General features: G+C 43.9%; 2 protein-coding genes across 3 annotated transcripts; both read left to right on the forward strand.

Annotated features, from left to right (window-relative positions):
• The first annotated feature begins 1444 nt into the window (after nucleotides 1–1444).
• fcer1gl (Fc receptor, IgE, high affinity I, gamma polypeptide like) lies at nucleotides 1445–4917 on the forward strand. Its single transcript, XM_035633873.2, has 5 exons — nucleotides 1445–1606; nucleotides 1710–1860; nucleotides 2185–2223; nucleotides 2769–2798; nucleotides 3413–4917. The coding sequence occupies exons 2-5, from the start codon at nucleotides 1747–1749 to the stop codon at nucleotides 3476–3478; spliced, it is 249 nt and encodes an 82-aa protein (XP_035489766.1). The 5' UTR covers nucleotides 1445–1606; nucleotides 1710–1746; the 3' UTR covers nucleotides 3479–4917.
• A 1160-nt stretch (nucleotides 4918–6077) lies between these two features.
• nectin4b (nectin cell adhesion molecule 4b) lies at nucleotides 6078–21965 on the forward strand. 2 transcript variants are annotated; one of them, XM_047332021.1, is made up of 11 exons: nucleotides 6078–6468; nucleotides 11059–11259; nucleotides 11902–12069; nucleotides 14125–14403; nucleotides 16309–16426; nucleotides 18442–18593; nucleotides 18963–19128; nucleotides 19290–19365; nucleotides 19642–19701; nucleotides 19917–20099; nucleotides 20493–21965. In XM_047332021.1, exons 1-11 carry the CDS (start codon nucleotides 6429–6431, stop codon nucleotides 20790–20792), a joined length of 1743 nt encoding a protein of 580 aa, XP_047187977.1. In that variant the 5' UTR covers nucleotides 6078–6428; the 3' UTR covers nucleotides 20793–21965. The 2 variants fall into 2 exon arrangements, with proteins under 2 accessions (XP_047187977.1, XP_035489737.2); XM_035633844.2 differs by having other exon boundaries at nucleotides 20514–21965.
• Nucleotides 21966–22171: the final 206 nt, after the last annotated feature.

The raw sequence follows: 22171 nt of genomic DNA on the forward strand, positions 1-22171 counted from the left end.
CCCTCCATGTGCAACCACCTGTGAAGTTCCATCTGCGGAGGAAGACCAAGAGATGTGGCTGAAAGCTTTGGAAATGCTGCTGTAGTTGGACATTGATTCTTTTTTGGAAACCACGTTTACCCCCAAATTTCCGGAAGAGCATCTTTGTGACGGCGCCTTTTTTTTTTTTAAAGCTAATCCCAAAATTCAAAAAGGGTCATGATGACCAAATGATTGTCATCGGGACGGTGATGATATTAAAACCAGATCATGTTGAGACGAGGCGAAGTCGACTCTATGATACAGATTGTATGCTCACACCGGGTGTTGCAGATTTTTTAGGTCTATATTCCACCATTTTTTTAACATTGTACATAAAAAGGAAATCCGTACTGAACAGGCAGCTGTAGTCAAACTATGCGCTGGCTTCTTAAGGTTTTCATTTTGTTCTTTTTGTAAATGCATTTCTACAAAAATCCCAAACCAGACGTGTGATTGTACAGTAGCTCCTCTCTGCAGCAGCAGCAGCAGCAGCATCATCACCGCCTCGCCTTGTATCCACGAGCTGAACAACTCGCTGCCTCCTCCCTTCCTCTCTCTCTCGGCCTTAGACTCTCCAAATGTGAGCGGAGCGGCGTCCGGGGCCCACATCGGCCCTCGCGCTGACCAGATGTTGAGACATGAGCCGCTCCGACGTATCGACCTTGACGTCACTTTGAGCCGCAACGCGACTGAGCGACTGTTTTTCTTTTTCCCCTCCAGTGAAAGTGTGGTTTTAAAAAGCCTTTTACTTTTTTTTTACTATCCAAATACCAGGATGTGTATGACATTTCATCTGAGTGATCAAAATGCAGATTTTAAAAATGTTTTTTTGTTGTTGTTTTTTTTTAAACAAATGCATGCTAGAGTTATTTCAAGCTCCAAAGCTTTTTTTAAATTTTATTTTTATTTTTTTATAATAATAACTCTGTTTTCCATCATTTTTACGGTGCCTAAGTTAAGACGATGCAATTTTTCTGAATGTTTTGACTGTTTGAGAATCAAGTGGCTTGTAAAAAAAAACACGTGTAGATTTGTCTTTTGTATTCCTTTTCGGTAACTGTAGCTTGTATAGTGTGTTAGGCTTCTTTTTTTTTTTTTTTCATTATTAAATCATTTATTCCTTAAAAGACGTCGTTTCGGTCACTCATTTTGACGCCTTGGAGGTTGATGGGTTTAAAGCATATCTTTAAAAAATATACATATATAATAATAATAATTATATATATATATATATATATATATATATATATATATATATATAAAAGGTGATGATGAGGAAATGACCATGTGTAGTATATTTCATACTTGTGGCCTTGTGGCACCGTTTCTAGCTGATTCGACTTCCTGTCGAAAGGTTTCTGTTCCCATCAAGCGTTTTGCAAGAGAAGCAGGGTTTTTTTTTTCTTTTCTTTCTAAAGCTGGTGGGGGGCTGGCGGCAGCGTCGTGTGGTTTCACAACTTCAAATCGGACAGAGAGCCACGGACTTCCTGCTTCCTCAGAGCTCACTTCAGAGGGTTCGTCTCTTCTTCCTGCCAGACCTTCACAGAAGCAACAAGCGGAGCATCTCCTCTGCAACCCACCTCCGGTAAGACGGACACTCGGCCCCACCTGCGCTGGCGAGGATTAACAAATGTCATTTTGTCCCTGAGCTCTCTCTCTCTTTTTTCCCCCCTCAACCCTGCCTGCAGACGTCTCCGCGCGCTGGTTGCCGGGCAGGGGCTGACGATGGTGTGTTTTCTGTGTGCAGAGGCCATCGAAAACATGATCACATGTTACGTCCTCGATGGGATTCTCATCCTCTACGGCATCGTCCTCACCGTCCTGTACTGCCGACTGAGGGTGAGACGAGCGGCAGCGACACACGACGACACCACGTCGACTGTTGAGTGTAGAACTGAGCCGTCGAAAATATTGAACGATAACCTAAATACATATATTTGCCATATTTGATGGCTTCTCTGTACTCGAGGCGGAAAGCACTCTTGAGAATGTTCCTCCAGTTTATTAAACTGTAGACAAAACTTTCCTTATTTCTCCTAATCAGTAAATGTTGCCTTCATGCTCGTTGCAGCAGCGTCAACTTCCGATAACCTCTCACATTGGAGTGTAAATGAAGCTGCATGATACATTTTGTGTCAATATTTCTTATTTATTTTCCCACAGACGCGTCCAGCCATCAAAACGCCTGCCAATTTCCCTGAGGTAAAATTAGATTCATTTTTTGTTTTGATTTTTGGTGTTTATTTCTATGTAGTTGTAAAAAACTGAAACTAAATGCATAAAAGGAAGACTGGGATTTTTTCGGAAATGATTCATTTTTTTCTGTGTTATTTCAGAAGCACTAGTTCTGTTTTAAAGCGAAAACCCCAGTCGATCAGTTCCTGTAAACTCGAGCTGACCACCAACCTACATTATTTATGCGCTGCACACACACACACACACACACACACACACACACACACACAGAAACACACACACAGACACACACACACACAAACACAAACACAGACACACACACACACAGTTTCCACCAACTTCACACAAAACAAATGTCACATTCTACTTCCTGTTTCGTGCCTACGAATTGAGCCCAAAAACTCAGAACAAATGAAATAACCTGAATAAATTGAAATAATCTGCAGCCATTTTGCTTTTTTTTAGGGGAAGCTCTAGATACTCGCAGCGTGTCACATTTATCCAGAAAAGATAAAAATTGATAATCCCTGTGACCTGTGTCCGTCCGACAGAAGCAGCCGGCTGACCAAGGCGTCTACGCGGTGAGATTTCTCTCTCTAATGCTTGAAAAGACAGTTCAAATTGTTGGACAAGTGACAGTTTAATGCACAGCCAATGGTAAAGGACAGATTTTTCTTTACTTTCACCTGCCTGGCTGTCAAAGACACACACACAAAAAAAATCACATTTAGACTCAAGATTATTCTGTAGAATATGAGGCATCACACTTTTAATTTTTTTTGACTGTGTCTACCTTTCTCTCTGTCTGTGTGTGTGTCTGTCTGTCTGTCTTTCTGTCCGTCTTTCCCTCTCTCTGTCTGTCTGTCTTTCTGTCCGTCTGTCTGTCTGTCCCTCTGTCCATCCGTCTGTCTGTCTCTCTGTCTGTCTGTCTGTCTTTCTGTCCGTCTGTCTGTCTGTCTCTCCGTCTGTCTGTCCGACTGTCTCTCCGTCTGTCCGTCTGTCTGTCTGTCTGTCTGTCTGTCTGTCTGTCTGTCTGTCCATCCGTCTGTCTCTCCGTCCGTCTGTCTGTCTGTCTGTCCATCTGCCGGTCTCTCCGTCCGTCCGTCCGTCTGTCTGTCCGTCTGTCCGTCCGTCCGTCTGTCTATCTGTCTGTCTGTCTGTCTCTCCGTCTGTCTGTCTGTCTGTCTGTGTGCAGGGTCTGTACTGTCCCAGTAATGACGTCTACGAAACCATCAGGACGGATAAAAAGTCGATTGTCTGATGAAGGCGGAGACTCGGTGCAGAGAAGAAGATGCTGAGCACAAGAACCACATGAAGCTTTTAACCTTTTACTGTATATGAAGTTGTTAGTTGTCCTAGCGGGCCTGTGCAGATTCCCGTCTTTAAAAAAATAATAATATAATACTCATTTTATTCCTAAACTTCCTGTCATGAGTACACGAAATGCTGAATTTGTTGACGTGTTGCTTTACAGCTGTTTTTTTACCAAAGTTACCAAGGAAACAGAAGTGCATCTTTCATCTTGTTCTTTTTTTTCAAGTCGTACTTTCACCTCAGCTCATGCGAAGAAGGATGAAATATGTTAACTAACTTATCTAAGGCTGCAACTAATGATTTAAACTTTTTTTTAATAACGTTTTTTTTTTGTATATCTTCATTTTATGCCTGTCACAATATCCTAGGGCACCGGCGACGTCGTCAGATGTTTGTGTTTGTCTGACCGTCAGTCCAGAATCCAAAGATTTATAGTGAAGACAAAAGATTCAAAACTTATAAGCTAGAACTAAATCTTCTTTTCATTTAGTAAAATCTACCTGAATTGAATCTGATCACTCCGAATCATGAAGCAGTTTTATGAGCTTTAAGACGCAGATGACGGTTTTGAAAATAATACATTTTCTGTTTCAACTTCATTTGCTCAAATTTTGTGTACAATTTAGATTTGAAACAATACGCTTGTTATCATATGACTGTGCTTGAAAAAGTTTCACATCCATTGCTTCAACTTTTGATTGTCACAATTTTATCATTAGCAAAAACACCTACTACTGTTAATTGGGACATATTCCTGTGATATGCTTTGTCCATTTCCATTGTCCATGTCATTTTCCATTAATATTTTCCGCACAATCTCAACATCACCGGGAAAATCTCTCACCAAATCTAGTTTGAATTTCCAAAAGTAAATAGTACACTCAACCACAAACAAGTGTGTGAGAATCCACACGGTGGATATAAACATGTCGCTTTCCATGTCTCAAAAAAAGAGAGAGAGAGAGAGAGAGACACTAAACAGCCGCAGCACCAGAGGGCAATCGCACAGCGTCTTTGCGAGAATGCATGACATCATGGCATAACTGGAAATGTAAATTTCAAAACACATTCACACGCCCGCACACTCAGGCTGTGTGCACCGTTTCCCCCCCGAGGCTCTTCTCAAAGAAACTCACACAGAAACCGTTCAGCCGCCGTTGCGACACACTGCACCAACAGTGTGAGACAAAAGAAAACACATTTGTAGTGTCACAATTACATTTGAACGCAGGCGAAAGCTGTTTTTATGAGCACGTTCATGTTTTTAAAGGTTATTCGTGTTATCAATATCACTGGTTCTCAATAAACAGCTGTGAAACAAACAAGTGACCTTTTCCCCCTCCTTGCAACAAGGTTAATCATCTGAATAAACCTTTTTGCCTGTTATGTTTGGCTGCTGGTGCTGTTTTTTATATGAACTATGAATTCTCTCAGCTAATAAAAGGCTGTGACTAGCTGCATTTCAACATAATGTACATGCTGCATGTTCAGCACATTTCACACAGCTACTGTACGTGCATGTAGCCCTAGCTTTCCTTTGCTGTTTGTAGCTGCAAACCATCATCATCATCATCATCATCATCATCATCGTCCTCCTCCTCCTCCTCCTCCTCACAGTTAGTCAGCAGCAGATAAACATCTGGAATAACAGCAGCATCACCTGCCTTCCAGAGAGAAATAAGAGTTGGAAAAACTGAGTTGACCTGGAGTTCACAGGAAAATCCTCACGCTGCGTTCAAATCCACCTGGGAAAGTCAAGTTGGCGCATCGATTTTATTTAGATTGTCAGACATTTTCTCACCAAAAGCCCGTGTTATGCTACTTAGTATGGAATATGAGCATTACAGAAGGAACCGGTTCATTGTCACTGAGCAAAAAAATAAAGACTGAAGGTTTATACATATCTTACAATTATTTTGATTATCGATTAGTTGTTTGGTCCATAAAATGGTGAAAAAATGTCGATCGTGTTTCCAAAACCCCAAGACGATGTTTTGTTTCGTCCGCACACCAAAGATATTCACTTCACTGTCACAGGGCAGCAAAATAACCAGAAACATATTCACATCGAAGAAGCAGAAATCAGAGAATTAAGACTTTTTTTCTCCATAAAAACTACTTGGACCGATTAATCGATTAACTGTTGCAGCGCTACACCTTTGCACTCTAGCATATGTTATTGGTGTTATGTATTTATATATTTTCCATGTTTATTAACTAATTAAGACCTGTGTATTTGTTTTAGCTGTTGTAAAGGACCTGTGTGTGTGTGTGTGTGTGTGTGTGTGTGTGTGTGTGTTTGCATTCCACAGCGCTCCTAATCTCGCCGTAGGGTTGGAGTTATGAAAGAATTTCTAATTCGTTGTCTTTCAGTTTCTCATATCATATCAGTGGCTCGGTCGGTGCCGCTCAGGCGCAGGACAGTGACATTGTAAATTCCTCCGACTTTATTCCGCATCGCCTGAACGCAACAACACACGTGGGCGTGTTCGGTGGGTGAGGTGGGCGGGGCCAGCTCAGACAGGTGTGGAGAGTCGAACCTGTATTGCAGGTGCTCCTCTCTCTCTGTGTGTGTGTGCGTGACAAGCGGCCAGGTCCGTCTGCGGTCTCCCTTCGTTCTTCATTTCATTCTGTCTTTACATATTTTTCACATTTGTCTTTCCCACTGTTTATTCTCCTCTGCCAGCTGCGGACTTCGACTGGCTGCTCGAAATGACGTTGAGACATTTCACCTACTTGCGCCAAACTTTACCCAGCTCTCATTAGTGGACGGCGGTGGACACACACACACACACACACACACACACACACACACCTGCTGCCTGATGCAGATATCGATCATGAAAAGCTGATCGATCGAAGGATTCGATTGAAGACCAAACTCTCCAGGACCTAAGATGGAGCGTGTGAAGTGTCTGGCTCTGCTTGTTCTGATTGGTGAGTTACACTTTAAGTTACATCACACAGTTGTACACAACCTCTCTTCCCTCTCTGCTGTCACTGTGGGCCCTGATCTGCTGTTTCATTAAAGGATATAAATATATATATATATATATATATAAAGAAAATATAACTGGCCACTTCACTGTAACTTACATGTCCCTGTTCTGTTGCTAGGAGACACTGTAATGTTCCCATGAGCACCTGGAGTCAGACTTAAAAAGTCTAATATGACTGTATTATTTGTGTGTGACAGTTCTGTCTTTATTGACCCGGCTCCCTTTAGAAAAATGAGCCGATGCACTTTGCCTTCGCGCTCAGTCACTGTCTCGAATGCTGTTTGCTGTAGTTACACTACGAGGCCAAATGTATGCGGACACATCTGAGCTTGTTGAGCTTGTAGTATTGATTTCTCTCTATCCCCCCCTTTTGACCTGTTTCTGAGTGACCACACCGATGATTTATTGATAGGAGCATGTGTTCATGTTGGACATTAATACAGTGTATAGTTGATGGTCAAAAGTATCTGGACGGCTCTTTGTTTTGGGCCATTCTTAGTTTGGTTCCAGGCCTCTTAGTTGCGGCCCTATGGCCAAATGGCACAATAGAAGGAGGTGTCCAGATACTTATTTACCATCCACTGTGTTATGTGTTGTGTATTAATGTAGAGCTGCAACAGTTAAACGATAAGTAATCGACGACTAAATTAATCGCCAACTATTACATTTAAGAAGCTGAAATCAGAGAATTTTGACCCTTTTTTTCTCCATAAAAAATACGAATAATCCATAATCAAATAACATCGTCTTGGAGTTTGGGAAACGCGTTCACATTTTATGTACCAAACAACTCATCGATTAATCAAGAATGTAATCGACAGATCAGTCGATTTATAGAAGTAATCGACAGTTGCGGCCCTAATATTGATGAGACAACCTTATTACGTTTTCCTGCAGATGAATCATCAACGTGGTCGTAAGTATCTGGACGCCTCTTTTCTGTTGTGCCCATTTCTTGCAGGGCTGGTTTTCATGGTCCGGTTCAGGCCTCTTCCTTCCTTTCGAGCCCGGCAGCCAAATGGCACGACAGAAAGAGGTGTCCAGATACTTTTGACCACATGAAATGTTTTGCAATTCCCGAAGATACATAATCAATGTGTGCAGGGCTGGTTTTCATGGTTTGGTTGGGGCCTGTCACTCCAGTGAGGTGAGGGTTTAGAGATATTTTAGACGCGCAGAAATGGTCTTTTTCCGCCCACTTTTAGTGTGGAAGAAGAACGTGAGTAACTCGCACACTCCACCACGTCCGGCACCGTTGTGATGGCGGCTGGATGGAGGCTGCAGATTGTTGCCCGTGGCTTTGCCCTGAGATGTGTTCCGCAGTCGCCGTGCGGGGCGTAATCTTTTCTTGAGTGTCTCGCATTCTTCTGGCCCGAGCGTTGAATCTGTTCGTCCCCGCACATGTGGAGAAAAAGAAGCGGCGCGACAGAATGCGGCTCGGCCACATTCTCCCTTGGAGCCAACGTGAATCAGAACTCGTTGCTCAATCCGCTTCCTTCTTCCTGGGTCTCTGGGAGCGACTCTGTTCGCCCCGCTCTTTGTATTCCTCTCATTATGGAGATCACACCGCGTGTGTGTGTGTGTGTGTGTGTGTTTCCCATTAAAAGAGTCAATGTTCACATTTAACTGAAATTTTGACCTGCAGCTGCCAAAGGTGTGATAAAGTTACTGCCTCCTGAATGAACAGGAAAAGCTTGAATGGCAGCCTTGTGACACTCAAGTGAACTGTGTGTGTGTGTGTGTGTGTGTGTGTGTGTGTGTGTGTGTGTGTGTGTGTGTGTGTGTGTGTGTGTGTGTGTGTGTGTGTGTGTGTGTGTGTGAGAGTGTGAGTGTGTGTGTGTGTGTTTAACTCTTTCTTTCAATTTGACGTTTATCTCTCTTGACTGCCGTCTCTTCATTCCTCTTTTTCCCCTCCCTCTAAAGTCCGCCTCCGTCTCGACTGGCACAAAGTGATTCATACGTGATTTCACTTGGTCTCTTCCTCCCTCTGCTCCACAGTCAGCTCACCAACACTGCGGCTCTTTGTTTTTTGTGAAGATTCCACCTTTTCCCCCCCGTGTTTGTCCAGTTTGAGACCCGTTTCCCGTCCTTCCCCCGGTGTGACACCCGTGTAGTTGATGGGTCCCTGCACCGACCGTGTGGGAGTTTTTATCTCGTGGGAGCCCTGCGTCCCCGTATCGGCGTCTGGCTGTAATCATTAATGAAGCTCGTGAATCAGTAACCAAAAAACAAAAAAAAACAAAAGTGTCCACCTCGGGAATCAAAGGGCAAATGTTTGGTTATTCCAGTTTGCGTTGTTGATGTGTTGCCCTCTCACACACACACACACACACACACACACACACACACACACACACACACACACACACACACACACACACACACACCCTTTTCACTCGGCGCGTCCCACGGTTTGATGTCGACTCTTGAACCAGGTGTGATAAAAGCAATGCACAGTCAGTGTTAGTCATTAGTCGGCTCCGATGGTGAAACTCCTCGGTGATGATGTGAGATTTTACAAAACCAGTCGCTGCAAAACTTTATTGGCTTTCTTGCCAAAAAACCTGACATCTATTCAGTATTGCATGTGCAGAACTTTGCTCCTATCCATGTAAAAGAAACTGTTGGATTTGTTATGTGAAACGCTCAGTGGTTCCATCATCAAATTCACAATATGAAACAATATAATTAGGTTTGTCTGTCATAAGCCTACAGGCTACATGCATTTGTCCAAATATTCTGCCAAAAATTAGACATATTCAACCAAACGTGAAATATAGTAAAGCAAAAGTAAACGCAAACCCCCACATTATTTATCTATCCATCTATCCATCTATTTATCTATCTATCTATCTATCTATCTATCTATCTATCTATCTATCTATCTGTCCTTCTATTTATATATCTATCTATTAATATATCTATCTATCTATCTATCTATCTATCTATCTATCTATCTATCTATCAATATATATATACATATATATATCCTTCTATCTATATATCTATCTATCTATCTATCCTTCTCTCTATCTATCTATCTATCTATCTATCCTTCTCTCTATCTATCTATCTATCTATCTATCTATCCTTCTCTCTATCTATCTATCTATCTGGCATATGACTCAGAGAGGTATGCATGAAACTAAAGCATGACAGAGAATAAACACAGACAATAATAATTGATAAAATTGAAAAAAATTGAAAGACAAAAACATTTGCCAATATGTCAAGATGTTTCAAATACTAATGAAAATAGACAAAAAAGTTTTATTGTACAAAAGATTTGATGGAAAATACGACATAAGAGAAGTTGAAACAGGGCGTGGGAAAAGGCCGATACAACCACAATCATTCCAAGACTAGAAATCAAAAAGTCAGAAGTCTACGGTTCAGACAACGACAACGACAGATCCACACAGGAGCTATTAAGGAAACTTTGACTGAAATAGTCTAATAATGCACAGAAGTTAACAGGTAAAAGCCTCTGACACAGTGAAGCTCTTCAGCAGCTCCTGTTAACAAACGGGGTCGAACATTTTCTGCTTTTAAACAAAGAATTCGCTCAAATAAAAGCTCCATTGTTCAGGTGTTTCAGCTCCGTCGCCTCGGGACCGAGTGCTCAAACCAAACCCGCTTCCCGTCTTCTCTTTGTGGGGCGGTCGTGTTTTCTCCTCGTCTGCATGTCAACACACACACACGAGCAGGTTTGCCCGCGGGGGGGTGACTGGGAGTTTAAATGTCTGTTGTATAAACTTACTGTATGTACATACACCTTGTACGGGGCGTACCCCTCCTCTCGTCCAGCGCTTTACGGGATAACCATTTTCAAGCAAATTGATAAATAAGATACATAAAGAAGGATCATTTTATTGGATTTAAACATGTACATACTGTATGTTCTGTAATAGTCCACAAGGAAACAGCCTCATCCTGTATCACTGTAGAAAAAAACGCCTGACGATGATTATTCTTTCATGGCTTAACCAATGAATCTTTACATTTGCTTTGTCTGTTTGTTTGATAGGAGGATTACTCCGAAAGTTACGGACTGATAATGCATAAAAATATGACCAAAGATAGGTCTTTGCCATGGCAACGGCTGGTGTCATTTTGGGAGGGATCCTGAGATCCGGATCTGATCTGGCTCCAGGAATGTTTTGACGGATTCTTCGCCATTGGGCGATGAGGGCGACAACTTGACACTTTGACTCATGTCTTGACCGAATACACAACATTTTAAACGTATGCAGGTCAGATGGAGATGGGGCCGCCGGTTCTGGGTAACAACCTCGGACTGTAATTCATACGTGTGTGAATCTGTACTCTTGTATTTGAACTATGAAATGTCAAATTAGCGGCGATCGCTCCAGGCCCAAGTTTATCTTTTGCTTATCAGACCGGCAGCAGCCAAATAAAAACCTACAGTATACAGTAGTATTTCATAATCAGCAAGTGTTTGATGTTTAAAACCTCATATCTCATATCTCTTCACAACATTTAACCCCCCCCCCGTCCCTCTCCTCAGTGCCGTGTGTGCAGGGGGACTTTGTGGAGCCCCCTCGGCCCGACACCGCCCTGCGCTCCCTGGCTGAGAGTCCGACCAGGCTGCCCTGCCGCTACCAGGCGGCGGACGGGGAGAAGGTGGTGCAGGTCACCTGGTACAAGGACCTGGCGGAGGGCGGCAAGGACCAGATCATCACGGCCCACTTCTCGGACGGACACACAGGTACAGGGCCCCTCCCCCCTCCCCCCCGCTGGTCCAGCTCCTGAGGAGGAACGTGTTCTGCAGAGAACCAACTTCCAATTAATATAGAAGCACGATGCAGCTTCAGTTTGGCCTGAGAGGAGATTCATGCAAAATAGAACTTTTTAACAGAATTTGTGAAGATATTCACTCTCATGAGCCAAATCACCATCTGATGAATCTTTATATCTGAACTAATACTGCTACACCAACAAATACCTGCACCCAAGGTTTCCTTCACATATACCCGAGTATATTAAATTGATTAAATATACACTGACAACTTATAATAGACCGGTTTATTTTTACTGACTTATCTTTTACTGCACTTTACTTTACTGCAATCATTTATGAAACTCAAATGGATGAAACAAACATTTACTTTGGCTTCTGCTACATTAAAATAACCTGGAGATAAACAACATATTGTTTAATTGATGAAGTAATTGCATTTTTCTGCATCTCAAAATCATCATTTTACATTTTTTTGTTGTTGTTTTTTGACTTCAACATAAATTTATGGTTCATAGTTCATAGTTAAGATTTTTTGGGGTCTATTTTCTCTTTGTAAAGGACTCTGAATGTGTGTATTAGACCTGTAATACGTGGTTGTCTGTTTCTCAGAATTCGGCCGTTACTCTGGTCGCGTGAGGTTCGAGAGCAGCAGACCCACGGAAAACTCCGCTCTGCTCATCCCCGGCACGGAGGAGTCGGACGAGGGCGGCTACACCTGCCACATCTCCACCTTCCCAAACGGGAACTTTGAGAGGCACATCGCCCTCACCGTGTGGGGTAAGACTCATCCTCCTCTTCCTCCATCCTCTCTCTCTCCTATCCGCCACACCTTCCTCGTCCAATCAGGGCTGAGATTCAAACCACAATCGTCTTCACACAAGAAGAAGAAGAAGAGCACCCAACCAGACCCAATCAGCTGGTTTCCCAACGTTGCTATAATATATATATATATATATATATATATATATATATATATACAAATACATTTTCTTACAGTTTATTTTCATTATTTTTTTAGTAACTGCTCATATGGCAACTTGTAAAAAATACAAAATAGAAATAAGCCAAAAATGTATTATTTAGTAAGTGCAGAGTTGTTTTTCCTATACAAGATGAACAGGTGTTAACCAACAGGTTTGATTGACTCAAAGATTTGTGCTTTTTACACTGAATGCGTGCACTTATATATTCATGCTTATAGAAACACGATCCAGAAATAACCCCAGAAGAGCGCCTTAGTGTGGCGTCATTGAATTAAACACTCCCATTACCTATTTTACCAACTTCCATTTATCCTACAATTCCAGTTTATTTGTACAAATTTGAAGCATAGCTCCTGCTATGTTTAATATTTCCACATGTGAGTGGAAAGCTTATGATCAAGTCCAAGGCACCCCATATGTGCACATGGAAAATCAATGACAATCATTTAAATACAACTCAGATGAGAGATTTTTATCCGCACTCACAAAACCAAACTGTCTTTTACTACCAAGTACCTGTCATCGGCACTCGATTCAATTTGTTTCAGGAGTATGATTACAGGTAATTATTATTATTATTAGTATCATTATTATTATCTTCACTTTTGACTAGTTTAGATTTCTTTTGGATTTGTATGGACTGGGTCTTACCTGTTGAGCTCCTGTGAGTCAGTGAGAGGCCTTCCCACAGAGATCACCTGTCAATCAAACACTGTGGGCGGCACCGTGATGTCATGTTATTTTTTTTGTCGGGGGTGGTTTCTGTTTACAAAGATAGAGAGTTTCCACAGGCGATTGCCCTTTTTCTTTGTCCGCTAATCCATAATCGCTGTTGCCGCTAATTCTAACTACCTGTTTCTTTCTCGTCGTCTGCGCTAATAATCCAGACGGCAGTGGAAGAAAACTCAGCGTTCACAACAATGAGAGAGAGAGGCCGACCTCCTCGGGGCGTGAATCACAAGCGTGTCAAACCAGTTGGTGACTGAGAAAACAGAAACGTGTTTATGTGAAAATATCCCAGGGAGACATTCGCCCTCGTGGTTGATCCAAAACAGGGAGGTTGTGAAATCACCGTGATGTTTTCTTTTGGAATACATCAGCTCCTTGCTGTGTTTCGGTAGATGGTGTCGACTCATCTGGGTGGTTTAATATTCACGATCCTGCAAAACCACAGCCAGATCGTGGCGGTGCTCACGTTTTCTTGATTATGATTTTCTCTCAGGACGTTTTGAGGTCTTTCAAATCCCAAAAACATTTGGTGAAACCCTGGTTTTAATTTGTGTGATTACAGTCATTTTAGATTAATTTTAAGGTAAAGACAAATTGGCTTTGAGCATCAGGAAGTATGAATCAAATCTAGACTTCATCACTATCCTGGACTTAAGGGAATGTGCACGTTCAGGTCATACTTTTTTTAAGTTTGTGGACATGGTTTTTATTGTAGTTTTTAGTAGAACTCATAACACTATGTAAAAATGTTCTTCAGAGGATGAAACAAATACAGCTGTTGCCTTTTTTCTTTATCCACTTAACTAACTAGCAGTTATTCATTGGCATGAAAAGATGATTTTGAAGTATGTAAAAAAAATCTCATGTTATTTATTGAGCAATTTTCAAATCAATTTACCAGGTACAAATTTAAAACACTTCAGAAAAGGCGTTATCGAAAATGTTTTCACCGATGCTGCAGAGATTTGGCATATGCAACTTTTCTCAACCATCGATTTGCTGCATGTCACTGTCACTAAAACAAAAAACGTGTTTTTTGATATTTCTGAGGAAATACAAGCCACAATTGAACGCCTCCATCTGAAACCCTAACGCCCGCCTGTTCCCTCTCCCCTGTCAGTTTTACCCATCTCCTCGCTGGACCCCGTCATCCTGACGGAGGGCCAGTCGTACCGCGTGGCCGCCGCTTGCCGAGCGGTGGGTCGCCCGCTTCCCCGCCTCTCCTGGGACACGGACCTGTCGGGCCAGTCCCAGAACCGCACCAACGAGGGCGGGTCCGTGTCCAGCTACTACTCCCTGCACCCACTGCGCAGCATGAACGGGAGAAAGCTGGACTGCTTGGTGTGGCACCCTGGGCTGGACTGGCCCCGCCGGATCTCAAACCGCCTGGTGGTCCAGTGTGAGTACTGGTGATGAGGATGATGAGGATGAGGATGATGATGAGGATGATGATTCTGCGTGACTGGTTTAAAGCCAAAAAGAGACAAACAATGACAACGTAATAAACCAACATAGAGTTTTAGTTACAACTGCTTTAAGTGTTATTTTCTGGAAGGTAGAGGTGCATCAATAATCTTGCCAGTTATGTACTATGATAAAATCACAGTGTACAAGAAATCAATACAGTGAGTTAGTTAGTTAGTTAGTTAATTAGTTGATACCAAGGGAAATGTAGACCTACTTGTACATATCTGCATGTTGAAAAAGCAAATGTTTATTTTTTCCAAAGAGTAAATATTCCCTCGAGCTGTTTCACCAGCAATCTGCAGTTTTATTGTTGAAGCTTTGACCAGCTCCTTTATTCCCCTTGTGCACGGCATTGTGGGACAACGGTGTCCGTCGCTGCAGTCAAAACAAAAGTTTTATATTATAACATCTGCTAGGTATTGTACTGTTATTCTGGCTGTGCCTGTAGCCGATCCCTGCCAGGCTGCAAACACAAGCCGCATTACTTATTCACATTTTGACATGAGAAGATTTCTTTGATTTTTAATTTTGGACGCGACTTTCAAATTCCCCCCCTTCTCCTGGTTTGGTGTGTAATTACAACTGTTATAGTCGTTTCCAGTTGCCGTTTGATAAGCAGCGGTTACATCTCTTGACTCACCGCAGCCAAAGCAAAACTGTCAACATTAATGACAGTGATCATTTGGGTGTGTCAGCGAGGAATTCACAAAATGATCCAGAAATAGAAAAAAATACAAAGGACATGTCGACGTGTCGTCGCTTCTCCGGTGTGAACGCGCTTCCTACTCGAAGCAGCTGAGGATCAGTATGGAGTATGGCATTAGGACGTAGTTTACCGTATGTTCAGTTTTCCAATGAGCCAACTCTTTTAAACTCTTCCCACCGATGAGATGTTTTTCTCCTTGTAGATCGCCTGCGAGGAATATTTGCACAGCCTAACCTGCTGACTGTGAACACAAATCAGGGAGAGGCGACTAAACGTTAGACAATATTGACAGGCTGGGTCCTTTTGGATAATACTCTCTCTTGCCTCGCACACTTCAGTTCTCGCGGCGCTTGGCGTCGTGATTTCGCCGGCGTCCGGAGTAGTGGCCTCGTGTCACGTGACTTGGACTCGAGTCGCGACATCGAAATCTTCCTCGTTCGGAATGATCTGACGTCCCGGTGTAGTTGTGTCTGATCTACTTCCGAGTCGGCATCGGGTGACAACCGATTTACATTTCGCGAGCAGGACGCTTCCAGCAGCGTTTGTAAGTGGAAGCCAGCGGACAGACATCACGTGACACCTCAGACTGTCACATTCAGATGGAGAGAGACTCTGCCGTCAGCAGAAATGACATATCATTGTAATTATGTCACTGGAATAACACACAGTGGGGACTGTTGGGTTTCTCATATGTTGTGAGGTCGCGACCTTTATAGGTAAAGTGCCTTGAGATAACATATGTAACGATTTGACGCTATAAAATTGAACCGTATTGAATTGAATGTTTTATCCTTGTGAAGCACTTTGTGATTGGTGTCTGTGAAAGGTGCTATATAAATAAAGATGGCATACTTACTTACTTTCAGTAAAGTATTACGATTATTATTTCATATTTTCTTATGTTGCAGCATTATGCTGACATAGAAAAAATGTATTTTTTTCCGCACTCTGAGTTGAACATAAGGAAAAAGTGAAAACAGAGTCTTGGAACTTTTTTGCAAATTCAAATAAAAGTAAAAACTGAAACATTGTCACATTGACATTGGAGCTCAGAGTAACCACCAGTAGTATATGTGTGAATGTTTAGTGTTGCTGCCTGCTCATATCCGTGTCCCTGTGTTCCTGTGTCAGACCCCCCAGATGCCACCATCTCCACCGTGTCAGGAGACTGGTTCGTGGGTTTGGAGAAAGCTGAGCTGGCGTGCGACGGCGGAGGAAACCCCAAACCTCAGAACGTCACCTGGACATGGTACGGCACCGTCTTGTACTCGCCTGTGTGACAGTACACACTGCACAGCATCGGGGGGGGGGGGCCCGTCTGGCTGCCGGCAGGACTGTGACAATTACACACGCACGCACGCACGCACACACACACACACACACACGCGCACACACGCACAACAAAGACCTGCGCGTGAATCTAAAAGGAGGGCGCCTTCCTCTCTCCCGTCTCAATTCATTGCGGAATAAAAGCTGCGGTGTCGCGTTGCGCAATCCCACGTTATATAAAAAAAAAAGAGCAAAAAAGGGGAGATTCTCACACGAGGGGAGGGAGTGAGGGAGCCGCACGAGGAAGAGCAGGAGACGCATGCTAAGCTCGTAATCATACAGTGCCGCGCTTTAAATATCACTCCTAATGCCTGGTGAAATCACAGGGTCTGCACTTTTAATTAGAGACACTGCAGCAGCCATTACAGCCACGACTGTGCACACAATGATCCAATGTTTTGTGCTGAGCGAAGGATATTTCAGCCCCGGAGACGAGATCTTTGAAATATTACGGTTATTCGGGATTTAACATTTCAGCGCCACGGGCGTATTTTCCATTCACGGGAGCCCTGACTGAGGCTCGCTTTGAATTTTACTTCAAGAGTTGTTCAAGGCTTTCGGGGACGTATGCATGATCAGTGCGGGACGAGAAGCCGCCCTCGGGTCTGGACGATGTAGAAAATGTGCGGCTGCAGCCAGTTGACACACAGAACATCTCTGTTGATTAATCTGTGAATCTGAACTGTAGAAAGTGCCTCAATCCTCTCGTCTCACGCTCGGCCAAGAAGCAATGAGGAAAATTGCAAAGTTTCAACCTATATATTGCAAACGTGGCACAGTATTTGGTGAAGAACTCAAATGTATTTGTTTTGTGATCAGATAAGAGCCTCAAAAAAAGTGTGTGGTAGAGTATAGTGCATAAATAACTATTCCCAAAGCTTTTGAGCGGTTCTCATGTCCCCCCCTGTCCTTGTGATCAGAATATACACAGATTTGTCCAGAATAAAACTCCTCGGTCAATTCAAATGAAGCGTGTGAGAAGTGAACTGAGCAGCAGCGGAACAGAATCGGCAAATATTTTTAAACTCTAAAGCGGAATCTTGCAGAGTGAAGAGTTTGACATTCGAGGAAATGCATTCATCTGCTTTCCTGCCAAGAGGAAGATGAGAAGATCGACACCACTCCTCATACCTGTCCATCAAATATGGAGCTACAGGCAACTGAGGGCAGAACCGAAGGCTGACAGCTACACGTCTTAAGGTTTCAAAAGAGAAATCCACCTTTCCGGCTCGTCTAAAGCTCAATAATTAAAGTCATTATGTGCCGTTGCGTCATTCTAACGATAAACGCTGATTTTTTTCCTTTTCACAGCAAAAGCTGTAGCAAAATAGCAACTTGTTGTTTTTCCACACTTTCCAAAAGAAAGCGAGCAGATCGCAAATCTTTTTCGGGGGTTTGCTGAAGTCGGCTGATTTGCTCCACCTGCACCGGTTTCAACCACCTTCCTCCGTGTCAGATGAAATCTCCGCCTGTGACTCAAGTATAAAAGGGTCGGTTAGAGGAGCGAGGGGAGAAATGTGAGCCGGCTCCCGTTCAAGGGGCTAAAGCAGCAGCAGTTCAATAGCGGCAGCACAGTGAAACCAGGGGCAACATGACCCGTCTCAGTGGACCCGATCAGAAACTGGCTCTCCCACTATGTGGCCTGCGATGTGTGGGACTCGGCAGCCCGACCTGCCTCAATCCCCCCAAACCTGGTATTTATAAATTGGTGGTCACACCTTCCGCGCTGCGTGACCCTGATCCTGTGCAGCACTTCATCATTGCTCAGGAGCAGATGACGCGAGGAATTTGTGCATAAACTGGAGTGCAGGTTGCACTTTATTGTTGTTTTAATTCCTCTCATTTCTCAGTAACTGAAGTGAATCACAGTTGTTTATCTCCGTGACACATCTCCGGGAATTTAATGAGGACATTTTCATTTGTGATTATCCGCAGGGGAGGAGGAGCTCTGCCGGACGGGGTGTCGACGGTCGGGGGAAAGCTGGTCTTTGGGCGGGCCGTCCGCCTGAACGACAGTGGGGTCTATGAGTGCGTGGTCGAGAACAACGTGGGAGTAGGGAAAACGGAGATTGCGCTGACGGTAACAGGTAAGGTCAAGGCCCCCCCCCGGACTTCTTATTGGTCAAGGAAAATTTTGCATGTTTTGTTGGTATTTTAGAAACAGAAAATGAGAAGATGGATATTCGGACTTATGAGACAAGTTGAGAACTAAAAATCCAGAGCATGTTCGGATTTTTCTTTGGAGTAATTGTGCAAATTTGCTGCCCCCTTGTGGTGGATGGAGGACGTGAACAAATGTCATTCAACTCAATCAGGATCAAAATTGCTGCATGAGCGATGTTAATTACAGTTATGCTGGCGCGTGCATGTGTGTGCGTGTGCCTGAGTGTGTGTGTGTGTGTGTGTGTGTGAGAGATTCATCAACGTCTGTGTCTTGCTCACTTTTTTCCTTTCAGAGACATCTCCACGCAAGGGCTACTTGTCTGACGACAACCTGCTGCTGATCATCATCGGCGCCGCGGCCGCAGTCCTGGTGCTGGTGCTGGTCCTCGTGGTCCTGCTGGTCAACCGCCACCATCGGCACAAAAACAAAAGGCTCGAGATGGCGCTCAGTGAAAAAACGTGAGCCGAACCGGACATTTTCTTTAAAAAGCTGCAAAAAGTTGAATAGCTGTAACTGTGACGAGAGCTCAACTGTGAATGTTTACACACAATGGTTTTTTTGAAATTGAATTTCCACAATCACTCCTAACTGTGCCGTCCCCCCCCCCCCCCCCCCCCAGGGAGGAAATTCACAGCCTCTCCAGACAAGCCTCCTTCAGGAGACTGAACTCTGTCAGCACCGACCCCAGAGTGCAGGTAAAAAGAATAAACACACACACACACAATAATGAGAATAATAACCTGCAGGGTGGAGGGAGACAGGTGGACACACCCGCCCGTGGCCAGGCGTAGCCAGGGTGGAGCCGCTGGCATGTTGGCTGCTGCGGAGGCCAAAGATTGCAGGCTGCCGCAGCTTCAAACGAAATGCCGCGCAGAGCTCATAAAAATCATACTCATAATTTTTTTTTTTGTGCGATAACCTTTTGTGTCCGTGTTCACCAACTTTCTTTCACTTTCTCTCTTTGTGTCCAGCCTGAAGATTACGCCCTGCTCAGAGTCGACAGCAGGATGAAAAACAGCCAAACGTCTCTGGTGAGTTCCTCCTGTGTGTTTGTCTTTTCTTTGATAACAGATGAATATACACCGAAAGAGAAATGGTCCCTGAATGGCATCGAGCGTGGTGCAGTCGTATCGCTTCAGTCTTCAATTCAACCTGGCAGTGATTTAGAAAGTTTTATAGATCTATAATGAAGAACTTCCACAATCCATTTCCTGAATCCATATTTTGCATTTGCTGATATCTAAAGGAGCGCCAGTCCAGTCTGGGAGGGAAGTGGGGTCCTCCCGGAGGGGTGGAGGTGGACGAACTGGGACGTCCCGTCGTCTGGCACGAAGGCATGGAGAGCCTGCGGGAAACGGAGATGGACGGGGAGCAGGAGGAGCGCAGGAGGCGGGTGGAGTCGTACCTGAAGACCAGCAACATGTCACTGGTACGTCGGAGAGATTAGTCTGAAATGTGTTCATGTTTCAGTCGTGACGCGTCCCACGGTGTCGTGTTCTATTTGTGTCGGCGCTGACGGACAGTGTCATGGAGACCAGCAAACAAAAACTGACAAACACGCGACGCTGCTGCTACGGGCGTCTTCAGTTCATCAGCCACTTTGTTGTTGGTTATTACATGTTTTTTCAGTTCCTTTCAAACGATCAGCTTTTATTTAATCTGTACACAAATAGCATATCATGTACAAGGGGGACTGTAAACTTGTCAAAAAGTTTATGGACCAATTCCAGTAAAATCGACTGGTTAAGCACTTTTTTATCTACAAATTCTTTACAGAGCAGCCTTCGGCAAAATCTAGATCTAAGTTTTTATTTCTCGTCAGATTTCTCGCTGTGTGTTGCAGGACTCGGGTCTCCCCTCGTCCCTGATTCCCCTGAAGGCCCCGCAGGAAGACGGCGTCGGGCCCAGAGAGCCGGACCTCGGCCTCGGCCAGTCCCGGGAGGGTGAGTCCCCACGCGAAGAAGAAGAGGGACGCGAGGAGGAGGAGGAGGAGGAGGACGACGACAGCTCCTACCAGATCTCGGAGGCGCTCTCCAACCATTTTCACTACAGCAACGGAGTCCTCAGACCCCGGCCACACTCCAACGCCATTCTGCTGCACCCCAGAGGACAGATGATCTAGAGACCACAGACTCTTTATCCACTACAGAAGAGCGAGTGTCTGTTCTGCATCTCACGCTTGTGAGATTTTGATCATTAACTCTTTAACGCTATGATAACTGGGAACTTATTTACTGTTTGTTTGGATATGCAACAGTGGAGAGACGACATTCAGGTGAAGATCCTCGGCCGCTCATCGACTGGGAACTCGTGTGGAAGTTTCTGATCCTGATTCTTTCGAAGAAACGGAGAAGGGAGTGGCCAGCAACTTTTTCTTTTTTTACTTTTTCACTCACCATTGGCATGTAAATGAAAACACTTTATCTCTCCTTGAAAATCCAAGGAGTCAAGGTTCCTGTCACACAGTGTTTACTGTATTTTGTGCATCCACGGCCTCTGGTGAATGACAGCTGACTGCAGTGTTCCATGTTAGCAAACGCAGAGTCCCCATGAATCCTGTCATTTACAGTGAGGGTTTACATTAAAAAACACTCGGGCGGGACAACACGGACGAAGACGATTTCTGAACGAGTCGAGTTATAGTGACCTGTAGTCAGAACCGTGACATTTTCAGCCTGGGTGCACCTGTGGATGACGAGTTTATGTGTGTATTTTTGTGTATAGGAGGAAGGGATGAACAGTTACTGTATGCTTATAATAATCGAATTATGAGGCACCTGCAACAACACAAAGGTCAAAAAAGCTTTACCTCCCGGAGGACCAGAACATGGGACATGAAAACATTCATGAATAAAACATGTGGAAGCAGATTTTAGGTTTAAACCTGGAAGAGGAAGAGACTGGACAGAAACACGCAGGAGATGAACTTGTTTATATTGACCCAGCGAAACTGAAAAAAAAATAAAATGTTAATGTCAAACTGTTTATTCATAAAAGAACAGCATATGCAATTTTAAAAACAAAGTCCTTGTTCTTTTTTTCTTTTTGTTTTTAAACCTGGGACAGTTAAGGTTGATTCACCTCGTGTTAGGATAAAGGGCACCGCGACACCGACCACCCGCCGCTGTATTCGAATGTAGTGATTTTCCTGCTTTTCTCCTTGTTCCAACCTTCACGTCCTCACTGGCTCAGCGACAACTGAAATAACTGAGATAGTGGATACGAGTAGAAACGGAGTGGGTGGCTTTGTCCCAGGCTCTGACAGGGCGACGGCTTCAGTCATCTCAGGGAAAACTCTATTAAATGAACAGTTTGAAAACAGGCCAAGGATCAGAAAAATGACCCGTAGAGACGCTCTGGTCCACCATCGTTGATGTCGTTTCTAACGTGTGGAAAAACAAACGGGTTCTTAAAGAAAAGGTTTGCAAGTTGAACACACTCGGAACCAGCACTGGCATAAAGTTTCACTTAGGTCGGAAAAAAAGGGGAGAATCTACGATG

Source organism: Scophthalmus maximus, chromosome 5, assembly GCF_022379125.1.
Source record: "Scophthalmus maximus strain ysfricsl-2021 chromosome 5, ASM2237912v1, whole genome shotgun sequence".
NCBI lineage: Eukaryota > Metazoa > Chordata > Actinopteri > Pleuronectiformes > Scophthalmidae > Scophthalmus > Scophthalmus maximus.

What these genes read in the sequence shown, in the direction of transcription:
- fcer1gl (XM_035633873.2), top strand. Translation starts at nt 1,747, where the DNA reads ATGGTGTGTTTTCTGTGTGCAGAGGCCATCGAAAACATGATCACATGT. An exon ending in TCCTGTACTGCCGACTGAGG is followed by an intron (nt 1,861 to 2,184) that starts GTGAGACGAGCG and finishes ATTTTCCCACAG; the next exon opens with ACGCGTCCAGCCATCAAAAC. An exon ending in CTGACCAAGGCGTCTACGCG is followed by an intron (nt 2,799 to 3,412) that starts GTGAGATTTCTC and finishes GTCTGTGTGCAG; the next exon opens with GGTCTGTACTGTCCCAGTAA.
- nectin4b (XM_047332021.1), top strand. Translation starts at nt 6,429, where the DNA reads ATGGAGCGTGTGAAGTGTCTGGCTCTGCTTGTTCTGATTG. An exon ending in GGCTCTGCTTGTTCTGATTG is followed by an intron (nt 6,469 to 11,058) that starts GTGAGTTACACT and finishes CCCTCTCCTCAG; the next exon opens with TGCCGTGTGTGCAGGGGGAC. An exon ending in CATCGCCCTCACCGTGTGGG is followed by an intron (nt 12,070 to 14,124) that starts GTAAGACTCATC and finishes CTCCCCTGTCAG; the next exon opens with TTTTACCCATCTCCTCGCTG.